Source organism: Poromitra crassiceps (assembly GCF_964638095.1).
Source record: "Poromitra crassiceps genome assembly, chromosome: 7".
NCBI classification, from domain to species: domain Eukaryota; kingdom Metazoa; phylum Chordata; class Actinopteri; order Beryciformes; family Melamphaidae; genus Poromitra; species Poromitra crassiceps.
In genome coordinates, this window is record NC_139628.1 from 51,161,874 (window position 1) to 51,181,873 (window position 20,000).

At 47.7% G+C, this 20,000-nt stretch overlaps 1 protein-coding gene across 1 annotated transcript in view; it reads left to right on the forward strand.

Moving 5' to 3' along the window:
* The window catches only part of arap2 (ArfGAP with RhoGAP domain, ankyrin repeat and PH domain 2), a gene marked incomplete at both ends in the record, with an annotated part of 247,365 nt that overhangs the window by 118,651 nt on the left and 108,714 nt on the right, over nucleotides 1–20,000 (forward strand). The window contains one exon of the mRNA XM_083640202.1: nucleotides 8,250–8,424. Coding sequence (XP_083496328.1) covers nucleotides 8,250–8,424 — 175 coding nt within the window. The remainder of the gene's footprint in view (nucleotides 1–8,249; nucleotides 8,425–20,000) is intronic.

Consider the following 20,000-nt stretch of genomic DNA (forward strand, 5'->3'; position numbering starts at 1 on the left):
TCCTCTCCACTTTTGTTATTTGGGGTTTTACGCACCCCCGGCCTATGGTGTATCCCAGGTAGTTTGTTTCTGTCCATGCCAATTTACATTTCTTGGCGTTGGCGGTGAGTCCGGCTCGGCGGAGGGCTCTCAGCACCGCTTCCAGCTGTGTCATGTGCTGCTCCCAGCTGCTGCTGTGTATGACGATATCGTCTAGATATGCCGCCGCATAAGCGCGATGGGGCCGGAGGACTCTGTCCATCAGTCGCTGAAATGTGGCCGGGGCGCCGTGTACTCCAAAGGGGAGGACGCGGTATTGAAATAGGCCGTCGGGGGTCGCGAATGCGGTTTTTGCTCTCGCCCGTCTGGTTAGGGGTACCTGCCAATAGCCTTTGGTGAGGTCCAGGGTGCTCACGAATCGAGCGGGCCCCAGCCGCTCGATTAATTCGTCTACCCTTGGCATCGGGTACGCGTCAAAAGTGGATATTTCATTAAGTTTTCTAAAGTCATTGCAAAACCGAAGCGTCCCGTCTGGCTTCGGCACAATGACAATGGGGCTGGACCAGGGGCTGTGGGACTCTTCTATTACGCCCAACTCGAGCATTTTCTTCACTTCGCCTCGTATTGCTTCTCTCCGGGCCTCGGGGATGCGGTAGGGCCGCTGTCGCACCACTTTTCCCGGCGTCGTCTCAATGTCGTGTTGGATAGCGTGTGTCCGTCCTGGCAGCTCGGAGAAAACATCATGACTCCTTCCTAGGAGTTCCTTGAGATCTTGTAGTTGCTCTGGCCCCAGGTCCTGTCCGATGTCCACGGGGATCGTCTGAGGTGGCCTGGGTTGTGCGTGGGTGAGGAGGGCTAGGGGGCCGGGTCTCTCGGCGTCGTGCCATGGCTTCAGAATGTTTATGTGGTATATCTGGTGGCCTTTCCTCCTCCCCGGCTGACAGACCCGGTAATTCACTGGCCCGACCTTCTCGGTTACTTCAAATGGCCCCTGCCATTTTGCCAGGAATTTGCAGTCATGGCTGGGCACCAGCACCAGGACCTTCTCTCCCACCTGGAACTGCCGGGGTTTGGCTCCCTTATTATAGGTGCGCGCCTGGGCTGCCTGGGCTTCCTCCATGTGACTCCGTACCAGTGGCCAGACCTTTTTGGCTCTCTCCTGGAGCCGCTCCACATGCTCGATAACATTCCGGAGGGGGGAGGGCTGGCTTTCCCAGGCCTCCTTGGCCAGGTCGAGTAGGCCACGGGGGTTTCGGCCGTAGAGGAGTTCGAACGGTGAGTATCCGGTGGAGGCCTGTGGCACCTCCCGTATGGCGAACAGCACGTATGGGAGGAGTTGGTCCCAATCTTTTCCGTCCACGTCAATCAGCTTTTTTATCATCTTTTTCAGGGTTTGGTTGAATCTCTCGACAAGTCCATCGGTCTGGGGGTGATAAACAGAAGTTCTGATACGGGTGATTTTCAGCCATTTGTATAACGCCGTCATTACTCTGGACATAAAACAGGACCCTTGGTCTGTGAGCACCTGCTCCGCTATTCCCACTCTGCTAAATAGCAGGAACAGTTCTCTAGCGACATTTTTGGCATTAGCGGTGCGTAAAGGTATTGCCTCAGGGTAACGAGTAGCATAATCCACTATTACCAGTATGTATCGGTGTCCTCGGCTGGACTTCGGGAGAGGCCCCACGATATCCATGGCCAGCCTGGAGAACGGGACCTCGATGATTGGCAGTGGAATCAGTGGGTTCCGGTACATTGGCCGGGGGGCCGTTTTCTGGCACTCGCCACAACAACGACAGAACATTTCAATGGCTTTCTTTATGCCTGGCCAATAGAATCTGCGTAGCACTCTATCATACGTTTTTTGGACCCCTAAGTGGGCCCCCAGTTGATGAGTGTGGGCCAAATACAACACTCTGGATACGTATGTTTTTGGTACTAATAATTGTTCTATTAAATCCCCCCCCCCGGAGTTTTGGCGACTCGATACAACAACCCATGTTTAACAATAAACTGTGGAAAGTTTTGTCTCACCCCGGAACAGTGCTGGCCATCGATGCCAGCGACGGCGCGGCGGCCGGCTTCCAAATTCGGATCGGCCCACAGGGCCGAGGCAAACTCTCCGCGGCCCGGAGGTCCAGGGTCGTCCGGGAGCGGAAACTCCGCGAAAGGGTCCTCGTCGAGAGGAGGCGTGTCCGACTCGGCTGGCCAGGTTGGACCGTCTTCCGCGGCTGATGTTTCGGACTGCGGTCCGTCTGATCCCGGCCGGAAGGCTGGGCAGGCCGGGCCATCCTTTTTCCCCTCGGTTTCTCACGTCGGGGCTTCTCCGGCCGACGACCGTGACTCCAGTACCGGCTGAATAGGGGGCAGTCGGTGCCTATCAGGAGCGGAACCGGGAGGTTGGGCACCACGCCGGCGGCGACTTTTACGTCGCCTTTCGGGGTCTGGACCCGTATATAACTGACCGGATAGATCTTCACGTCCCCGTGGACGCACGTCACCGGCATGGTCTCTGTAGTGAGGACCTCCACGAGGTCAGCCCGCACGAGCGTCACCACACTACCGGAGTCGAGGAGGGCGTGGGTGTCGGTGCGGCCCACCCGGACCGGCAGTGTCGCCTGCTGGCGAGGGGCTCCTCTGGTGTGGAGGGAGGGCCGTGGTTCGTCTCCGGCGGCGGAAGGCATCGACACATCTCGGTCGGGGCAGGACCAGGAGAGGTGGTCCTCTTGTCCGCAGACATAGCACCTCCTCAGCTGCCGACTCACTCGGTCGGCCTGGGCACGAGGGTCCCTCTGGGTCGGGGGCTGTAGCGGCGGTGGCCGGCGTCGGCTGTCTCGGCTGGGTCTGTCGGCTATGGCGGGCTTACGGAGGGGCTCGTTCTGCGTGTGGCGCATCATGTCGGCGCTGACTTGGTGGTTCTCTAGCAAGGCCACCAATGCGTTCAGCGATGAAGGGCTCACCTGGGCAGCATATTTTCGGGCGTCGGGCGGCAAGGAGCGGATACATCTGTCTATTACGAGGCGTTCTATCCACGGGGGCTCCCCGGTGGAGGTGAGCCAGCTCTGGGTGAGCCTCAGCAAATCGGCGACTTGGGAGCGGGGCGGTTGGTCCGTGGTGTACCTCCAGCCATGGTACCGTTGCGCGCGTGCAGGCAGGCTGTAGCCGTAACTGGCGAGGATGGCGGTGCGCAGCTTCACAAAGTCGCGGGCCTCTCCCATGGACATGTCCCGGCAAACCCTCTGTGCCTGGCCCGTGAGGAAGGGCGCAATGATGCCTCCCCAGTGGGCTGCGGGCCATCCCTCTCGCACCGCCGTTCTTTCGAAGAGCTCCATGTATGCCTCGATATCATCGTCGGGGGTCTGCTTAGTGAGGACATATCCTGGAGCCCGGGAAGTCGAGCCGTCTTTCTCTATTTTTTTTATCAGTTCGTGTACTGCCTGCTGTAGGTCAGTTTGGCTTTGTATTAGGGCCACCAGAGCCTGTGCTTGCTCCATGGTGCGTGCGGTTGGCGTTGAATCAGAGTGCCTGCATTCTCCACCACTTGTGGCAACTCTGATTCAATCCAAGACACAGAAAACAGTTTTAAACGCCGGAGCGTTGTTTTATTCACCAAAATGAAACTCTTCCCTTATCGGGGTATGTCCATGAAATCGATATAACTAAAGTAGGCTGGGTTAGCCTGGGGCCAGTGAGGGGGTTTTGGAAATCTGACTTACCGCCCGACAGCAAGGAGCGCTTCCTCCTGGAGGAAAACCGGCCACACAGTGAGCTTCAGAGCGGCGTCTGTTTTCTAGGGCCACTGATTGGGGATCTGTTCCAGCCGGGCGCTCTGTTCCTAACAGCGCCCGGCTGCTAGCGGTCCCACTGATTCAGGACATAATTGGGAAAGTACCTATCAGTGATGACGCGTCCTAGACAGCGTTTCTGTTGGGATCCCCCTGCTCTGACGTCACTGTGGTGGCTGGCTGTCCTCCTGCTCTCACCTGTCAGGGGGTAGGCTGACGAGACTCCACAATTCCAACGATCAAAAACGTGGACAGCCCGGGTCGAGTCGGGGGTTGAGTCGTGCTGGTTTTGGTCCCTGCTTTGTTGAGGTTCCAGCGCTGTGAACCCGGTACCATACGGTGACGTGAAAACACTGCAGACGACTGATTGGTCAGGCAGAATCGTGTCTACTCTATCTACTGTCAATGCTGGATACCAGTTTAGTGGGGATTACCTTCTCTTCTGTTATTTCCATCAGTCTTTTGTGTTGCTGCCTTCGGCTCTGGTGAAATAAAAGCGATCTCCTTACTCAGCTTAACATGACGGTGGTTTTCAATTGTTTTGAGAGAAAAAAAAATCCGCTCCTCAGGAAGCCCTTTGTAGCTGTCTGCAGCGTCGGCTCCGCTAGGCCGCAGGCGGAGCTTTGGTGAAGCCGCGGTCTTGCCAGGTGAGAGGCCGCCGGGGTAGAGGCTTCACTTCTCCCTGTAGCGCAACCCCCGTCCCTCGCGCAGCGAATGTGATATCCATTCTCCTGGCCGATTGTCACATTTGCCCATGTACACTGTAGGTCATTTAGAGGCACCAGTATTTTCATAAACAGTTTAAAAGTTCTGTGTATGGATTTAATTGTAACGGTATATGTTATAGCCTACTTTGGAATATGGGCGGAGGGCAGATATGCGGTCGCTATGACGACCAGGTGTGGGCGGGGGTGGGCGGGGGCAGATGACCAGCGGTGGAAGCAAAACGTCCATCGGGTTGAAACAAGTAGAGCCGAGTGGTGACGAGCTGTGCAGGACTGTAAAATGTGGTGGAAATGAGCCATTAGTGTCAGTACTACGCACGTTTGCACACACCCAGTCCAACGCCACGTTTGTCATTATTTTTTAGAAATGTTTGACTATTTGACACATTTAAAAAGATGACGTAAACACATCAAAGCTATGAAATGACACAACTGGAATTATGCAGCGACCAAATCAAAACGAATGAAAATATTTCAGTTTCTTTAAAGTAGCCGCCTTTTTTCCTTGATGGAAAGGCTTTGGAAATGAATTCATACATTAGGCATCAACTTCACTATTTATATTTGTTTAAGAAACTAATTCCAAGCATTTAAAGGTCCCAATTCGTGCAGCTGTAACCTCTTAAAAACGTGTGTCTCTGGTCCATAAAACATGATTCTGGATTAATTTGTCGAAAATATAGCAACCCCGTTTGTTGTGACGGAGTTCTCACTTCCTCATCTCGTCGCTTCCCAAGAACGGTCTGTTTCTATAATATATTCAGAACTAACAGTTCCCATTGGCCGCTGAGGGAGAGCCCGCCCCAGGCTCCCAGCGGCCAATCAGATTAGCGTCTGTGGACCAGCACGCCAGGTTGCGAGTTATCGTTAACTTAACGGTTACTACGCTAAAGAGGACATCTCAAAATGCCTAGACTTACCGAATGCACCTCTGCAGTTGCTGGATCACGTACAGTTGGCGTCGCTCCAGCTAGAAGTGTTAATTTTGTGGCTATAGACAAAATGGTGCAGGTAGCTTGTGTGAGAGAGACCCGCGCAGTATGCGTGAGGAAGCTTGTGACGTCCCAAATCCCCCTCTGGGCAAACGAAGCGTTTGGGGGCGTGGCTTGAAGGAGACTGCAGGGGGAAGCTGGATAGGGACAAATCCAACTGTGGCAGTTCTGAGCTTGTGACCACTCATTACAGGGAGGGCTGACAGCAGTATATATGCATTTACAAGTAAAAACAGCTTTTGCACGGAATGGGACCTTTAATATACGCAGCCTATGATCATAAACATCAAAATGGCTTTAAGATCATGAAAAATATAGTACACTCAATTAGGTGTGGCCAAACTTTTGACTACTTGTGTATTTTGTAAATGCACATACTCTTCCTCATAATTAGTCTCATAACTGCATATTTCATATTCTTGCTATGCCCCCCCCCCCCATATTTGCCTCAGTATGCTCTACTTACTACTATTATTTTGCACACCCTCATAATGTAAAGTTCATTTTTTTTCATCATTGTTCAAACTTATATTCATATTTCTGCTTATCACTTGCTGTTTTTCAAATTGGCAGTTGTTGCATTATATTTAATGTCTCCCATTTGCCCTGTTCTTATTTATATTCGTTTTTTTCTCCTGCTACCATTGTGGCTGCGCAGTCCCGCGCAGGGATCATTCAATTCTCATCTTATTTTTTAAACTTTGCTTTTATACATCGACACTAGTCAGGACTGAATTCTAAACTTGGTGTGCTGCTTTACGAGTCTACGGTGTCCGTCTCTATCGACTTAACCCATTGATACCTGATGCAGCATTTGTGTGTGTTAGGGATGGGCATTTCTAGCAAAAACACTATTCGAATTTTCGCTGGCCAAATTCGAATTTAATTCGAATTTCGAAAATAAAAATAAAAATGTAAAAAAAATAAAAAATGTTTTTTTTTTTTTTTTTTTTTTTTTTTTTTTTTTTTTTTTTTTTTTTTTTTTTTTTTTTTAAAGAACATGTTACATGACATTGACATTTTCGAAAATAAAAAACAGTTTTGACAATCATGAGTGGTTCATTAAATATTTAGTAGGCTCAGGTCTGAGTGCCAAAGGGGTGCCAAAGTCACCCCCTCTCCCTCTTCATGGGATTTCATCCACCATTCATTTTTCCATAAACCTTGCTTAAAATGCTTATAAAAATTGTTTTACTTGCTCAAACCAAGCGATTTGACTATACTTAGAATCAGGGGAGACAATGCAACATTTCACTAAATTTTTTTTTTTTTTTTTTTTTTTTTTTTTTTTTTTTTTTCGAATTTCGAATTTCAATAATAAAAGTCGACCTTGATAATAACAACGATTATTCGAAAATTCGAACTTCGATGCCCATCCCTAGTGTGTGTATCCCTTTAAGACCGCGAACCGCGTTAACGCGGTTCGCGGTCTCAAAGGGATACGCACACAAATGAGGGATATACACGCAAATGCTGCATCAGGTATCAATGGGTTAAGACACAGCCACGCCAACCTGCTCCTGCACAACTGTGCCACCAAAAAAAAACTAACTAAACTTTACCACTGTTCCTTCAGAAGTTGTAGTTGTCATAGACTGTGTTGCATAGTTGATTGCTCTATTGCTGACAAAAATGTGTTATTGTAAGTCGCTTTGGATAAAAGCGTCTGCCAAATGACGTAATGTAATGTAATGTAATGTAACCTAACTGGACAGACACAAAAATCTGATTTTCCTGTGCGTGGTCTTGCAATCCAGCCACAATAGGGATACTTCTCTTCTCTCTCTCTCTCTCTCTCTCTCTCTCACACACACACTCAAAAGTTGCGACTGTATCTGTATTATAAGTCCTTCACAATAAAATCACAATAGACTCTTCTCGTCTTCTTCTGGCACCTCAATGGTGGAACGAGCTCCGTCCCATGGTCAGGACGGCCCCTTCACTGCCAATCTTTCGGCGAAAACTTAAAACACACCTTTTCAGTCTCCATCTGGGCCCTTTTTGAACTATCATTTCTCTCTCTCTCTCTTATATAAAAATATATATATATATATATATTAAAAAAATAAAAATAAATAAACTTTACCACTATTCCTTCAGAAGTTGTAGTTGTCATAGACTGTGTTGCATAGTTGATTGCTCTATTGTTGACAAAAATGTGTTATTGTAACTTACAATAAGTTGCTTTGGATAAAAGCATCTGCCAAATGACGTAATGTAATGTAATGTAATGTGATGTGATGTAATGTAATGTAATGTAATGTAATGTAATGTAAAATCCCTAGGTTGTCAAATGGAAAGCTTGCCTTTCGGCAGCAGGAAATGTTTCAACAACACGGCTCCGATATACGACTGAAAGCGATCAGGAGGAAATGCTAAAATAGCAGATATCTAAAGTAGAAACGCAAGAGAGAAAGGAAACTAAGGCTCAAAACTAGCCGACAACCCTTTAAAAGCATCGTTCGCTGGTTCGCTCGCTTGGTTTGAGGACGGGGGGAGTGGTGAAGTGATGTACTACATCCGCACTACACGCAGTGGCCACATGCGTAGCGCTGTAAGCTGTCTGAACGAACCCGAAGAGTGGGGAGAACGCAATGCCGACACAGGTGTACATAAACACAGACACAGGAAATGCATAGCAGCCATTTTCCAATGCTCAGAATGAGGTTTGGAAAGCTCACGTTGACATGAGCTTGAGCAGCACCACCCAGTGGACAAACTCATCCCGTCCTCTTGTTACCCCCCCCCCCCCCCCGGCCTGTGTGCAGGCGCTGTGTTCGGCCGTGGTGCTGCCCGACGTGCTCCAGACGATGGCGCTGGTGTTCAGCGGGGCGGACGTCATGTGTGCCACGGGCGACCCGGACTACTCCACCCCCTACCTGCTGGCCCAGCGCGCCGGACACAGGCTGCATATGGAGTTCCTTCACCACAACAAACTCTCTGGTAGGCAGCGGGTGTGTGTGTGTGTGTGTGTGTGTGTGTGTGTGTCACTAGAAAAATGCGATATCTTTCATTTTCAATATTTCTTTTGTTTATTGTGTTTTTATCACTATATCTCCTCTCTCCCCTGGGGGATCAGTGAATTTAATCTTATAGTTTTAAGCTCTCAGTAACAGTGTCTGAGCATAATGAGTGTGTTTGTGCTTATTGTTTAGCATAGACTTTCTATTCACTAATGACTGTGCCGGGGGGGGAAAGGTTGTCAGTGCATTAGAGAACCTTGCCATGGCCGCCGTTCAAACCAGGTGGGAGGCCGGATCGCCGTTCGCACCAACAAACAGTTTTACTGCGAAAAAACAACACATATTATTCTTCTATTCTGCTGCCTTTTATCCTACAATCAAGTTCAACTTCCAGAACTACAGTAGGTGTGTGTCTGCATGTTGGATTTAAACTAGGTGTGTTTGCATGTTAAACTAGGTGTGTGTGTTTGCGTGTTGGATTTAAACTAGGTGTGTGTTGCGTGTTAAACTAGGTGTGTGTTTGCTTGTTAAACTAGGTGTGTGTTGGATTTAAACATATGTGTCAGAAGGAGAATACTGGAGCACTCAGGTCGTCTTTAGATGGTTTATTATAAGGTGCGGATGAAATCGTTTTTGATCTGCACCTTATAATAAACCATCTAAAGACGACCGGAGTGCTCCAGTATTCTCCTTCTGATGCCACTGTGGTTCCTCAACTGTTGAGCACCAGTCTCCGTCTTCCTAACTGTGGTTTAGCCCATGAACTTTCTCTAAGTTTAAACACATGTGTGGTTTGTGTGTTAAACTAAGTGTGTGTTTGCGTGTTGGATTTAAACTAGTTGTGTGTTTGCGTGTTAAACTAGGTGTGTGTTTGTGTGTTAAACTAGAGCCGTTTTCACACATGCGCTTTATACCGGGAAATGGCCAGAAAGTGGTTTCATGTGTGAAAATTGTTTTCCGGCACAATCGCGCCCCCGCGATCGCTGATCTTTTACTAGCTCCTCGGTAGTGACATTTGCCGGTCCTTCTCTCATGGGCGAGGTGTACACACGTTGCTTAACGTTCACTTCCAGCGTGCATCATCTAATCATTCGCGCACATCAAAGCAAACTGGCGAAATTATCTTCTCGTCTCCTCTGCCCTACCTCCTCCTTCCCATGCCTGCTGCACAGCACAGCGTGCAACAGTTAAATTACCTTACAGCCAATGTTAAATCATCCAAAATTAACATGAAACAATAGCAGCTGAGCTGATAAATGCAGACTTGTTCAACGAGCAACAGGTTAGCGGATGTGATAGATAACATCATTAGGCTACATTCCCAAAACGAGTGTTATTTTGTGACGAGCAAACGTTTAACGTCGGAGTTCGACAAGGAAATGCGATGCGAGGAGGCACGCGCTGCAGTCATGGGCTGCAGTGCAGAGTACTATCCAGGCAGCGTCAAGCCAGCGTAAACACAGCTGCTCACGTTCTAGACCGGATATTGCTCCCAGAATTATTTTACAGCGGGAGCCTCACAAAAATAAGGTGGATAACGTTAAATTGTCTGACAGCTTATAGTGCAAGTCGAGCAGTTTGTGTGCTTTGCCTAATTTCGTCACGTGCACGATGCCCGCCTTGCATTGCCTATGATTTTATTGACAAACTGTCCCTAACGACCACGATTGATATGATAGGGATAAAATAAGGACGATTCCCCATCCAAGTGCACACGTCACTCCAGTCCCCACCCGCTCTGCAGTGCCTTCCCCCCCCGACCCCCCTCAAATACAGGTACTTTAGCTGCTTTTTTCCCACATGTGATCCTCAGGTGTGAAGGGAAATTCCGGGAAATAGCCAGTCTTGATTTACAGGTAATTTCCCTGTCTGTATGTGTGAAAACAGCTTAGGTGTGTTTGTGTGTTAAACTAGGTGTGTGTTTGTGTGTTAAACTAGGTGTGTGTTTGTGTGTTAAACTAGGTGTGTGTTTGTGTGTTAAACTAGGTGTGTGTTTGTGTGTTAAACTAGGTGTGTGTTTGTGTGTTAAACTAGGTGTGTGTTTGTGTGTTAAACTAGGTGTGTGTTTGCGTGTTGGACGATTGGCGCCACATGTACTCCGCCTCGTCGTCTTTATACTTTTACAAGCCAATCATGTTTAAAGCTCACACTCTCCGCTGCACCTTCATAAAAGCACAGCGGGAGATTTCCTCTCTGTCTTTTTTGTTTTCCACCACCTTGAATAGGAAATGAAGGCAGAAAAACACACATTTGAAGGTACCTTGTTTTAAGGGAAAGCTATTATCTCTCCCCCTCTCTCTCTCTCTCTCTGTCTGTCTCCCTCTCTCTCTCCCCCCTCCTCTCTTTCTCTCTCTCTCTCTCTCTGTGTCCCTCTCTCTCTCTCCCCCTCTCTCTCTTTATCTCTCTCTATCTCTCTCTCTCTCTCTCTCTGTCTCTCTCTCTCTCCCCCTCTCTCCCCCCTCTCTCTCTTACTCTCTCTCTGTCTCTCTCTATCCCTCTCTTTATCGGTCTCTCTCTCTCCCCCCTCTCTCTCTGTCTCCCCCTCTCTCTCCCCCCCTCTCTCTCTGTCTCCCTCTCTCTCTTCCCCCCTCTCTCTCTTTCTCTCTCTCTCTCTGTCTCCCTCCCCCCCTCTCTCTCTTTCTCTCTCTCTCTGTCTCCCCCCTCTCTCTCTCTGTCTGTCTCTCTCCCTCGCTCTCTCCCACCTCTCTGTCTCTCTCTCTCTCTCTCTCCCCCCCTCTCTCTGTCTCCCCCCCTCTCTCTCTCTCCCTCTCTCTCTCCCACCTCTCTCCACCCTCTCAGTCTCCCCTCCTCTCTCTCTCTCTCTCCTCCCTCTCCCCCCCCCCCCCCCCCTCTCTCTCTATGTCTCCCTCTATCCATCCCTCCCTCTCTCAAAATCCCCACTCTCTTTTTTGTATTACCCACCTCCTCCTCCTCCTCCTCCCGGCCGGCGTGGGAGGCACGTTACAGATGTGCTGCGTCGGGCGTCTTCCCCCGTGACGCGCGTGCTGCTGTGTTTGTATGGCTGCACACAGGGGTGATGATATGCAAATGAAGGAGCGAGAGAGGCCTGTGGGCGGGGCCAGGGGAGACTGTGATTTGCATAATGTATGCGCTGCATCTGTGCACCCAGCACCCAGCACCCAGCCTGTCAGGGGCTCCTAATTGCTGGCATGGGTCACCTGGTCGCCATGGTGACGGCCGTTACGTTATCCCTCAAGTCTCACCCTCATCAAAGTTTTTGGTAATGAACCTGAGAAAGTGTGTGTGTGTGTGCGTGTGCGTGTGCGCGTGTGTGTGTGTGTGTTATTGTCCATCTAGAATGCCTAGCATGCAGGCACCTCCGTGCTCGTTAAGAGTGCTTGTAGGTTGGCAGGTTTTCCATATTTTCTGTTTTGTGCCGGCCTCAATTCAAATTCCACATGTCATCAGGTTTCTTTCGGTGGATTCCGTCTTTTCCCAAATTGATTACAGACGAAAAGCGGAAATGTGTTTGACTCGATACGTATTCGTCCCTTATGCTGTGACACTTACTGTAAGATGCATCCGGAGCGTTTGGAATGTCCTCTGAGACTGTGGCCCCTCCCCCCCCCAGACAAAGCTTGGAAAAGTGAGCCCCCCCCCGGATGCCTATGGGATCATGATTATGTTATTTGATCCCATAGACACTCGACAATTGAGCCAAGATAGTCTGATATCGCTCTTTGACATACTATAGACCAGTGGTTCTCAATTCTTTCCCCATGAGGGACCCCTAAACTGACAACGATTCGACCACGGACCCCCATTTGATAGGATTTTGTCCCACGGTCCCCCATATGATAATAAGATTGATGTTTTATTACAGAAAGTGTATAAAACCCATGACCATAACAGTCATTGTGTTACTTATGAATGGAATTATAGTGAAAATAAATGACCCCCCCTTTTGGCTGGGGACCCCCTGGAACCCGCTCAAGGACCCCCATTTGAGAACCACTGATAGACTACCCCAAATACATACAAAGCTCTTTCTGAAGGCATTTATTAGTTTTAATGACTCTGATAAAGTGGGCGGATCAACACAACAATTCCCCCAAACTACTGTATCTCTGAACTATCTCTTTAACAAAATCACACATTTAAGCTATTCTATGCGATCTCCTTTTGATAACTAATGTAATAACGAAGTAATAACTAAACATTTTTTCACTTCCGTTCACTGGGCCTCCCCTGAAACTGCTTGGAGTTCCCCTGGGGAACCTGGGCCTGCCTCCCACTCTGAAAACCTCTGTCCTAGAGATGTCTACAACCTGTCTGTTTATACAGGCATATAAATTAGTATGCGGTGGCCAAAAGCCCCACGGACCAACTCTGACAGAACAACGCCGTTCCTTCACTGCAACTGGACATCTTTGCTAGAAGGACAACAGTCAGTTACAACTCTTGGCCAGAAGGAGCGCACTCCTGAGAAAAGTGCCCGGGGCAAAACGGCTTGTGAGAGACTCTGAAAACATGAGATTATCTGGTCGGATGAAACAAAAAAAATCATGTAAGTTAAGTTAAGTTAGAAAAAGAGTAGAGTCCGCACACTGCTGAACAAGATGTCTCCCAGACGGATAGATTTATTTCTTGACGTTTCGGTCTCACACGACCTTCTTCAGGAGAAGACGTGTGAGACCGAAACGTCAAGAAATAAATCTATCCGTCTGGGAGACATCTTGTTCAGCAGTGTGCGGACTCTACTCTTTTTCTACATTGTTTCACCCCTTGTCCTGCACCTGCAATTTTGACTGGATGTGCGCGCTCTACTCTCTTTTGTAGTTAAGTGAAGTTATCCTTTATTTATCCCCATGGGGAAATTCATCCTCTGCATTTGACCCATCCTCTACTAGGAACCTTCCTAGAACTAGGAGCCGTGGGCAGCTGCAGTGCAGCGCCCGGGGGCCAACTCCAGTTTCTGTTTGCCAGTGCCTTGCTCAGGGGCACTGACAGGAGTATTAACCCTAACATACATGTCTTTGATGGTGGGACGGACCGGGGGGTTTGAAACCGGGACCTTCTTGCTGTGAGGCAACAGTGCTAACCACCGTCCCTACAGCACCCAGCTGTGGGTGGGCTCTTCAGCAGCAGGGGCTTTGGAAACATGCACTGATAGAGGAGAACAATAAAAGAGACAAATAGCAGCACATTCTTCCAGGAGAACCTGCTCCAGAGTGTGCCAGGGCCCCCTGGTGGCTCGGGGTGGCGATTTACGTTCCAACAGGACGCACACACACACCCACACACACACAATACACACCGTAACACACGTTTGATTTGTGCACCTCTGCGCCTGCTACTGTGTGTATATCTACTGTGTGTATGTCTGTGGTGTCTATGTGCACCGTTTCTTTGGCCCTTTTCTTTATCATATAAACTAAGGCGCACATCGTCCTCCAGGGGGCAGTTCACACTCTCGCTCAAGCGCCGCCTGGCACCGTAAGCCCAGAGGTGCATAATACTGGATGGAATGAACTGCTCTGACAAGAAACTAAAGTCTGTGCTCAGACTCTCCATCACCTTGCTGGGAGGTTCTGGACGCAGCGACACAGCCAGCAAACCCCAATATCACCCTGGACGACTCGAGTCGAAAGCCGGAGTAGCTCTAGTGTTGCAGAAAGAGAACCGCTGCTCCTCTTCACAGCAGTGTTGTCGGCAAAGGCACTATATCTCGTGTCCAAGTCGAGTCTCAAGTCCCCAGTGTTCGAGTCTATGTCTCAAGTCCCCAGTGTTCGAGGCTGAGTCCAAGTCCCCAGTGTTCGAGTCTATGTCTCAAGTCCCCAGTGTTCGAGGCTGAGTCCAAGTCCCCAGTGTTCAAGTCTGAGTCTCAAGTCCCCAGTGTTCGAGGCTGAGTCTCAAGTCCCCAGTGTTCGAGTCTGAGTCTCAAGTCCCCAGTGTTCGAGTCTGAGTCTCAAGTCCCCAGTGTTCGAGTCTGAGTCTCAAGTCCCCAGTGTTCGAGTCTGAGTCTCAAGTCCCCAGTGTTCACGTCTGAGTCTCAAGTCCCCAGTGTTCGAGTCTGAGTCTCAAGTCCCCAGTGTTCGAGTCTGAGTCTCAAGTCCCCAGTGTTCAAGTCCCCAGTGTTCGAGTCTGAGTCTCAAGTCCCCAGTGTTCGAGTCCGAGTCCGGAGTCCGGAGTTGCTGGACACACAGTGTGAATCCACATGTGGAGCAGGAGGCTTTTTTTTTAGACTGAAGCCCTTTTCGAAACCGGTCCCTATTACAGAAAGAGTGGACTATATTTGGCCATTTTCTACTAGTGTCCAAATTCCCAACTGTTAATTTGATTCAGTATATTATATATTATATATATAATATATATAATATATAATATATATATAATATATATAATATATATATAATATATATATTATATATATTATATATATAATATATAATATATATATTATATATATAATATATAATATATATATTATATATATAATATATATATTATATATTATATATATTATATTATAGTCCATTTGTAAAATACCCACAATGCAGAGCAACTCCTTCCACATACTGTACATCCGCAATGCAATGTTGTGTTTCCCGAAGGAGGAGAAGAGTGAGGTAGTGTTCAACGCTACTTTGATCCTCCCCAATATAGTTCACTAGTCGATGAACACTACGTGCGGAATAGTGAGCGACTGAACCATTCCCGACACACACGGCTTGAGTATTCCCCTTATGTTCCAACACAGGGCTCAGCCAGTTATACTTCCTATTGTGTTGACACTTCCTGTGTGACAGTACAGCACTAAGTGAGCAGGTAAAGCAGACGGTGTTTTGAACAGGAAGAACTGGGTCAAGTGGGCGGGGCTACATAAGGTGAATACAGTATGTTGTGTTGCTGAAACAATGCTAGTAGCCGGCTCCACCCCCCCCCCCCCCCACCCCCCCTTGGCCCGGCGCTCCATTGTGCCTCATTTGAAGCCCCAGTACGCCGACATTAGGGTAACCACTGTGTGCTACTGACAGAGCACTGCTTCTGTGTTAGCTCTGTGTGTGTGTGTGTGTGTGTGTGTGTGTGTGTGTGTGTGTGTGTGTGTCCACAATCGGCCTCAACGGATCTCCTCCTGCCCACACCTGCTTGCCCAAAAGCACCTTGGGATACCGTAGGGGCATGGTCATTTGCATATCCCCCGACCAGAGAGTGCATTAAACCAGCCAGAGACAGCTCTCCGAGGCAGTGTCTCTTAGCACTGTGGGTCCCCCCCCCACCCCCCCCGAGAGCAACTTTGATGATGGCCCCTATCCCTTATAGTCATAGGCTTCCACTATGGTTTGTTTCTAGTCTATTTTTAGGCACTATCCATTGTAGTGTTTTTTATTCCACTAAATCTGAGTATTCCCCTGTTTTGTTACAGAGAAGAAGGCCCCATAAATATGAACTGACAACCAGAGAAAATGTATCGCACGTCAGGGTTTCGTTTCAAAGTTTTTGCTTTTTGGACTTTTTCCAAAATGTTGTTTCTTCCCCCCCCATTTAAAAAGCAACGGTATGGCAAACAATCTACAAACATACTTTGTTATTTTCATTCCCGGGCCGTGAGATTGCAGAAAAGACAGTGTTGGCAGTGGAAACACATTTTGGCACATTTTCCAAATCATTTTCAAAACGTCTCATTGCAGAGGATGAACGCGGCCGACCAAAAGTAAGCGACCTAGTTTGTCTCATAATGAATGGAGATCACGCTAGCTTGTGATCGTATCATCTCAAACCACAAGCGTCCATTGATTCGACTATACAGTACATGAGTGTATTTGTCATTTATTAATACGTGTAAACGCCCCCATGGTAATTTCCTCGGGCGGTTGCAAAACATGCAACGCATAAAACAAGGACACGCTGCCAGGGCACGCATACTTTGGGGAATATAACTTTCGGCACAACAAAGACGTATGACTCAGTTACGCTGTCACTGGCCGCTGTGCTGTCACCTGGCTGTCACTAATGTCAGCAACATGTCCGAGGGGATTGATATGACATCATCTGAAAACTGTGGCTACTTTAATAGAGAGGCAAAGTGAACGTCACTTCCTGCTTCAGCGCTGTACCAGAGATTTTCTTCCGCAATTTATTTCCCCATAGACATTTCGTAAGATGCTTATAAAAATAGTTTTACTTGGTCAAACCAAACGGTTCAGCTATATTTAGAATCTGGAGAGACCATAGAACATTTCACTCAGACCAAAACTAAAAACTAAAAACCGAAAAAACATGTTCTTTAAACCCGCATTTTTCTTACGTTTTGGTCAGAGTGAAATGTTATGCAATCTCTCTTGTTTCTAAATATATCTGAACCGTTTGGTTTGAACAAGTAAAACTATTTTTATAAGCATTTTACGAAATGTCTATGGGAAAATAAATGGCGGATGAAAATCTCTGGTACAGCGCTGAAGCAGGAAGTGACGTTCACTTTGGCTCTCTATTGTGTTGCTCTGAAGTGGCACTTTCTGGAGCGGCTTCATTGGCAACAAATACCCCAAGCCTGATTTCATAGGAGGGAGCAGGGTGAGCTAGTGGTTAGAGACACTGCCCTATTAAAGCGGAGAGTCATTTGCTCCAAGTCTCAAGCAAAGTCCCAAGTCATTTTTCTTCGCCAAGTCAAGTCACAGGTTATGTCACGTCAAATCAAGTCGAGTCCTTAGTTAAGGCAAGACAAGTCCCAAGTCAAGTCACTTTCCTAATGTTGTACATCAGCCCTCCTTCACAGACACACTTACAGATCCGAATGAGTCTGTACAAAATGACAAAGCAAGTTCCACGTTTCAGTCTGGCTGTCAGACATCTTTGATGAGCAGGTCTTGCGTTCAACAGTTGACCTTTCTCCTTCACATGTGAAATGATGCCCCTGGCTGGCACAGTCGCAGCTGCCATGACGATGATCTGATCCATATTAACACGTTCACTGCCAATGGCGAGTTGACTCGTCAAACACAATCCAGCGGTTCACTGCCAACGACGAGTTGAGTCGTCAAAAAAAAAATCGATTTTTTTTTTTTGACGGTGGGACGTTGATCTAACCCTTTTACGTCTCCTACACCAGAATTGGAGGTATTGAATGTGTATAATCTATTTTACCGACCCACTGAGTGGCGACATGTCTCTCCACAGTAGAAAGAGGCGACCCAAAACTGGAGGGAAAAGCGCGAGGAAGCCGTTCTCATACTGTAAAATTGATGGCGAAAACGCTTTCACTTTCGCGCTGATGCACAGCGGTGGCAACGGTGGGGGGTTCCAAGAATAGATTGGATGCACACTTTGAAACACGCAGCATAAATATGACCAGAATCGCAAAAGCTTCATCAAAGCTCTCAACCAAAACTCCACGAAACGAGCGAGTCCACCCAGACTTCCTCAAACAGCGGCCGCGCAAACAGGCACAGCAGCAGCAGCAACTTCGTTGTGACACGCCCGCTGGAGAGCCAGGGAGGCAGGAGGAGAACACACACGGAGGGAGGAGTTGGAAGCAGAGGGGATTTCCTGCTGTTATGGAGGAAATTACTGTTCAAAACTATTGTTTAGATGTCTGACGTCTTACTGATGCCAAAAATGAATGGTTAAAGTGACTGTTCTATCGAATTTCACAAAAAGCCGTTTATCTCTGAATAATTTTTCTGACGCTGAAACCATGCTGTATTCAACTGCTAATGCTTACATAACTACTAACTCTACAAACTAACTCTTTTAGACAGAGAAAGCACACATTCTATTAGTTCTTTTGAGATATTGTGTGTTCACAAAATCTTAGCAGAAAAGAATCCTCGGGTCTTGAAAGATGAGCCAGAATCCTCAAAAAAACCCTCTGGCAGAAGCTAACTACAGTAAAAAAAAAACGTCTGGCAGTGAATGTGATAATACATACAAAAAATATAGAATACTCTTTGTATTAACAAACAGAAATACGTCAGAAATACGAAAATAGTCTAGCGCGGGAGGGTGTAACGGTAATGAGTAACGAGTGCTTCTCCTTGGCGGGGGGGAGGGGGGGGGGAGTCAGATTCTTCAAGCTTGACTGTTGCCATAGCGAGGAGCTTGACTGAGTCATCCAATCACGTCAATGCCATTGCCAGTGTGCCGGATACCGGATAACGTTACACACACACTTGACAACATTGAGCATTGTTCAATTATTCTATATTAACTGATGAACACATACAAGTCATTGATTTGAGTCATCGTGTCTCAAGTCAGGTCACGAGTCTTAAACTTCCAAGGCAAGTCTCAAGTCATCCATTTGTTTGTCAAGTCAAGTCGCAAGACATCAAAACAGTGATTCGAGTCGACCCGAGTCCAAGTCACCAAGTCTCAAGTCCACAGCTCTTGATCGAACCCCCAACATGAAGCAATGAATGAGTGATAACCCACCTTCTGAAGAATATTACATTACAAAATAAGACATGGAGTGAAAGAGTTGCAATTAGTGCCTCCCGAGCAGATTTATTTGAACGTTTTATCCATTTTCATGATGTGTTCTTACTTTATTTTTTCCCCCTTTTCTCCTTTCTCTCAAGTACGCCCTATTGTACGCGTCGCCCAGTTTGGGAAGCATCGATGTGTATGGACAGCCATGTGTCCAGCGTGACACACAACAAGCCCCATTAACACACACACACACAGCCATGTGTCCAGCGTGACACACAACAAGCCCCATTAACACACACACACACACACAGCCATGTGTCCAGTGTGACACACAACAAGCCCCATTAACACACACACACACACACACAGGAGAACAGGCCACCATAACACGCCATTACACGCCACCTCCAACATTTGGATGTTACAGTATCAGTGTACCAATTCATTTTTGCCCCATGCGCTCACATTGAAACCTGAGAAGCGACAGAAAATGTTTTGATGTCCATGTACTTGTTACGCCCCAAGTCTAGGGTTAGGACTGCAACATGAAATGCACAGAAACAGTATCAAATTTACAACAAAATTCTTTATTTTCTTAAAAAAAGGTAGGGAAGAAGGAACGAGGACGCTCTAACTGAAAATGAAAATGAGTCCTCTATATAGGCAGACAGACAGGGCTGCTATCCAATCAGCAATCCAATCAGCAATCAAATCTCCAACCAGCTGCACCTGGGAAAGACTGGGCCAATGACAGTGTCGACCACAAGATAAACACCCGCAATTGCTAATGTGGTTCCTCCTCTGGTCGTTAAGGGCGCCTGTTCGGAGGGAGGGGAACCGGTTGGAATAGCGTGAACCTCCCACGTGCTATGTCCTACCGGTGAAGCTTCCCCTATCAGGTGAAAAGAAGCGGCTGGCTAACTAAACTGCCCATCTCTCGGAGGAAGCATGGAGCCAGTTTTGGCTCTCCCCAGATCGGCAGAGGGTGGAGTAGCAACCAGGATAAATAAAAGTAAATTAGCACTAAGGGGGATAAAAATGTGATAAAAAATCTGGAAAAAAAAAAAAAAGAAAAAAGATAAACACCCGCAACCAGGAAGTATGTCACGGAAATAGCTAACGACGAGGAAAATGGACCGGACTCTCAGTCCATTGACGAGTCTACAC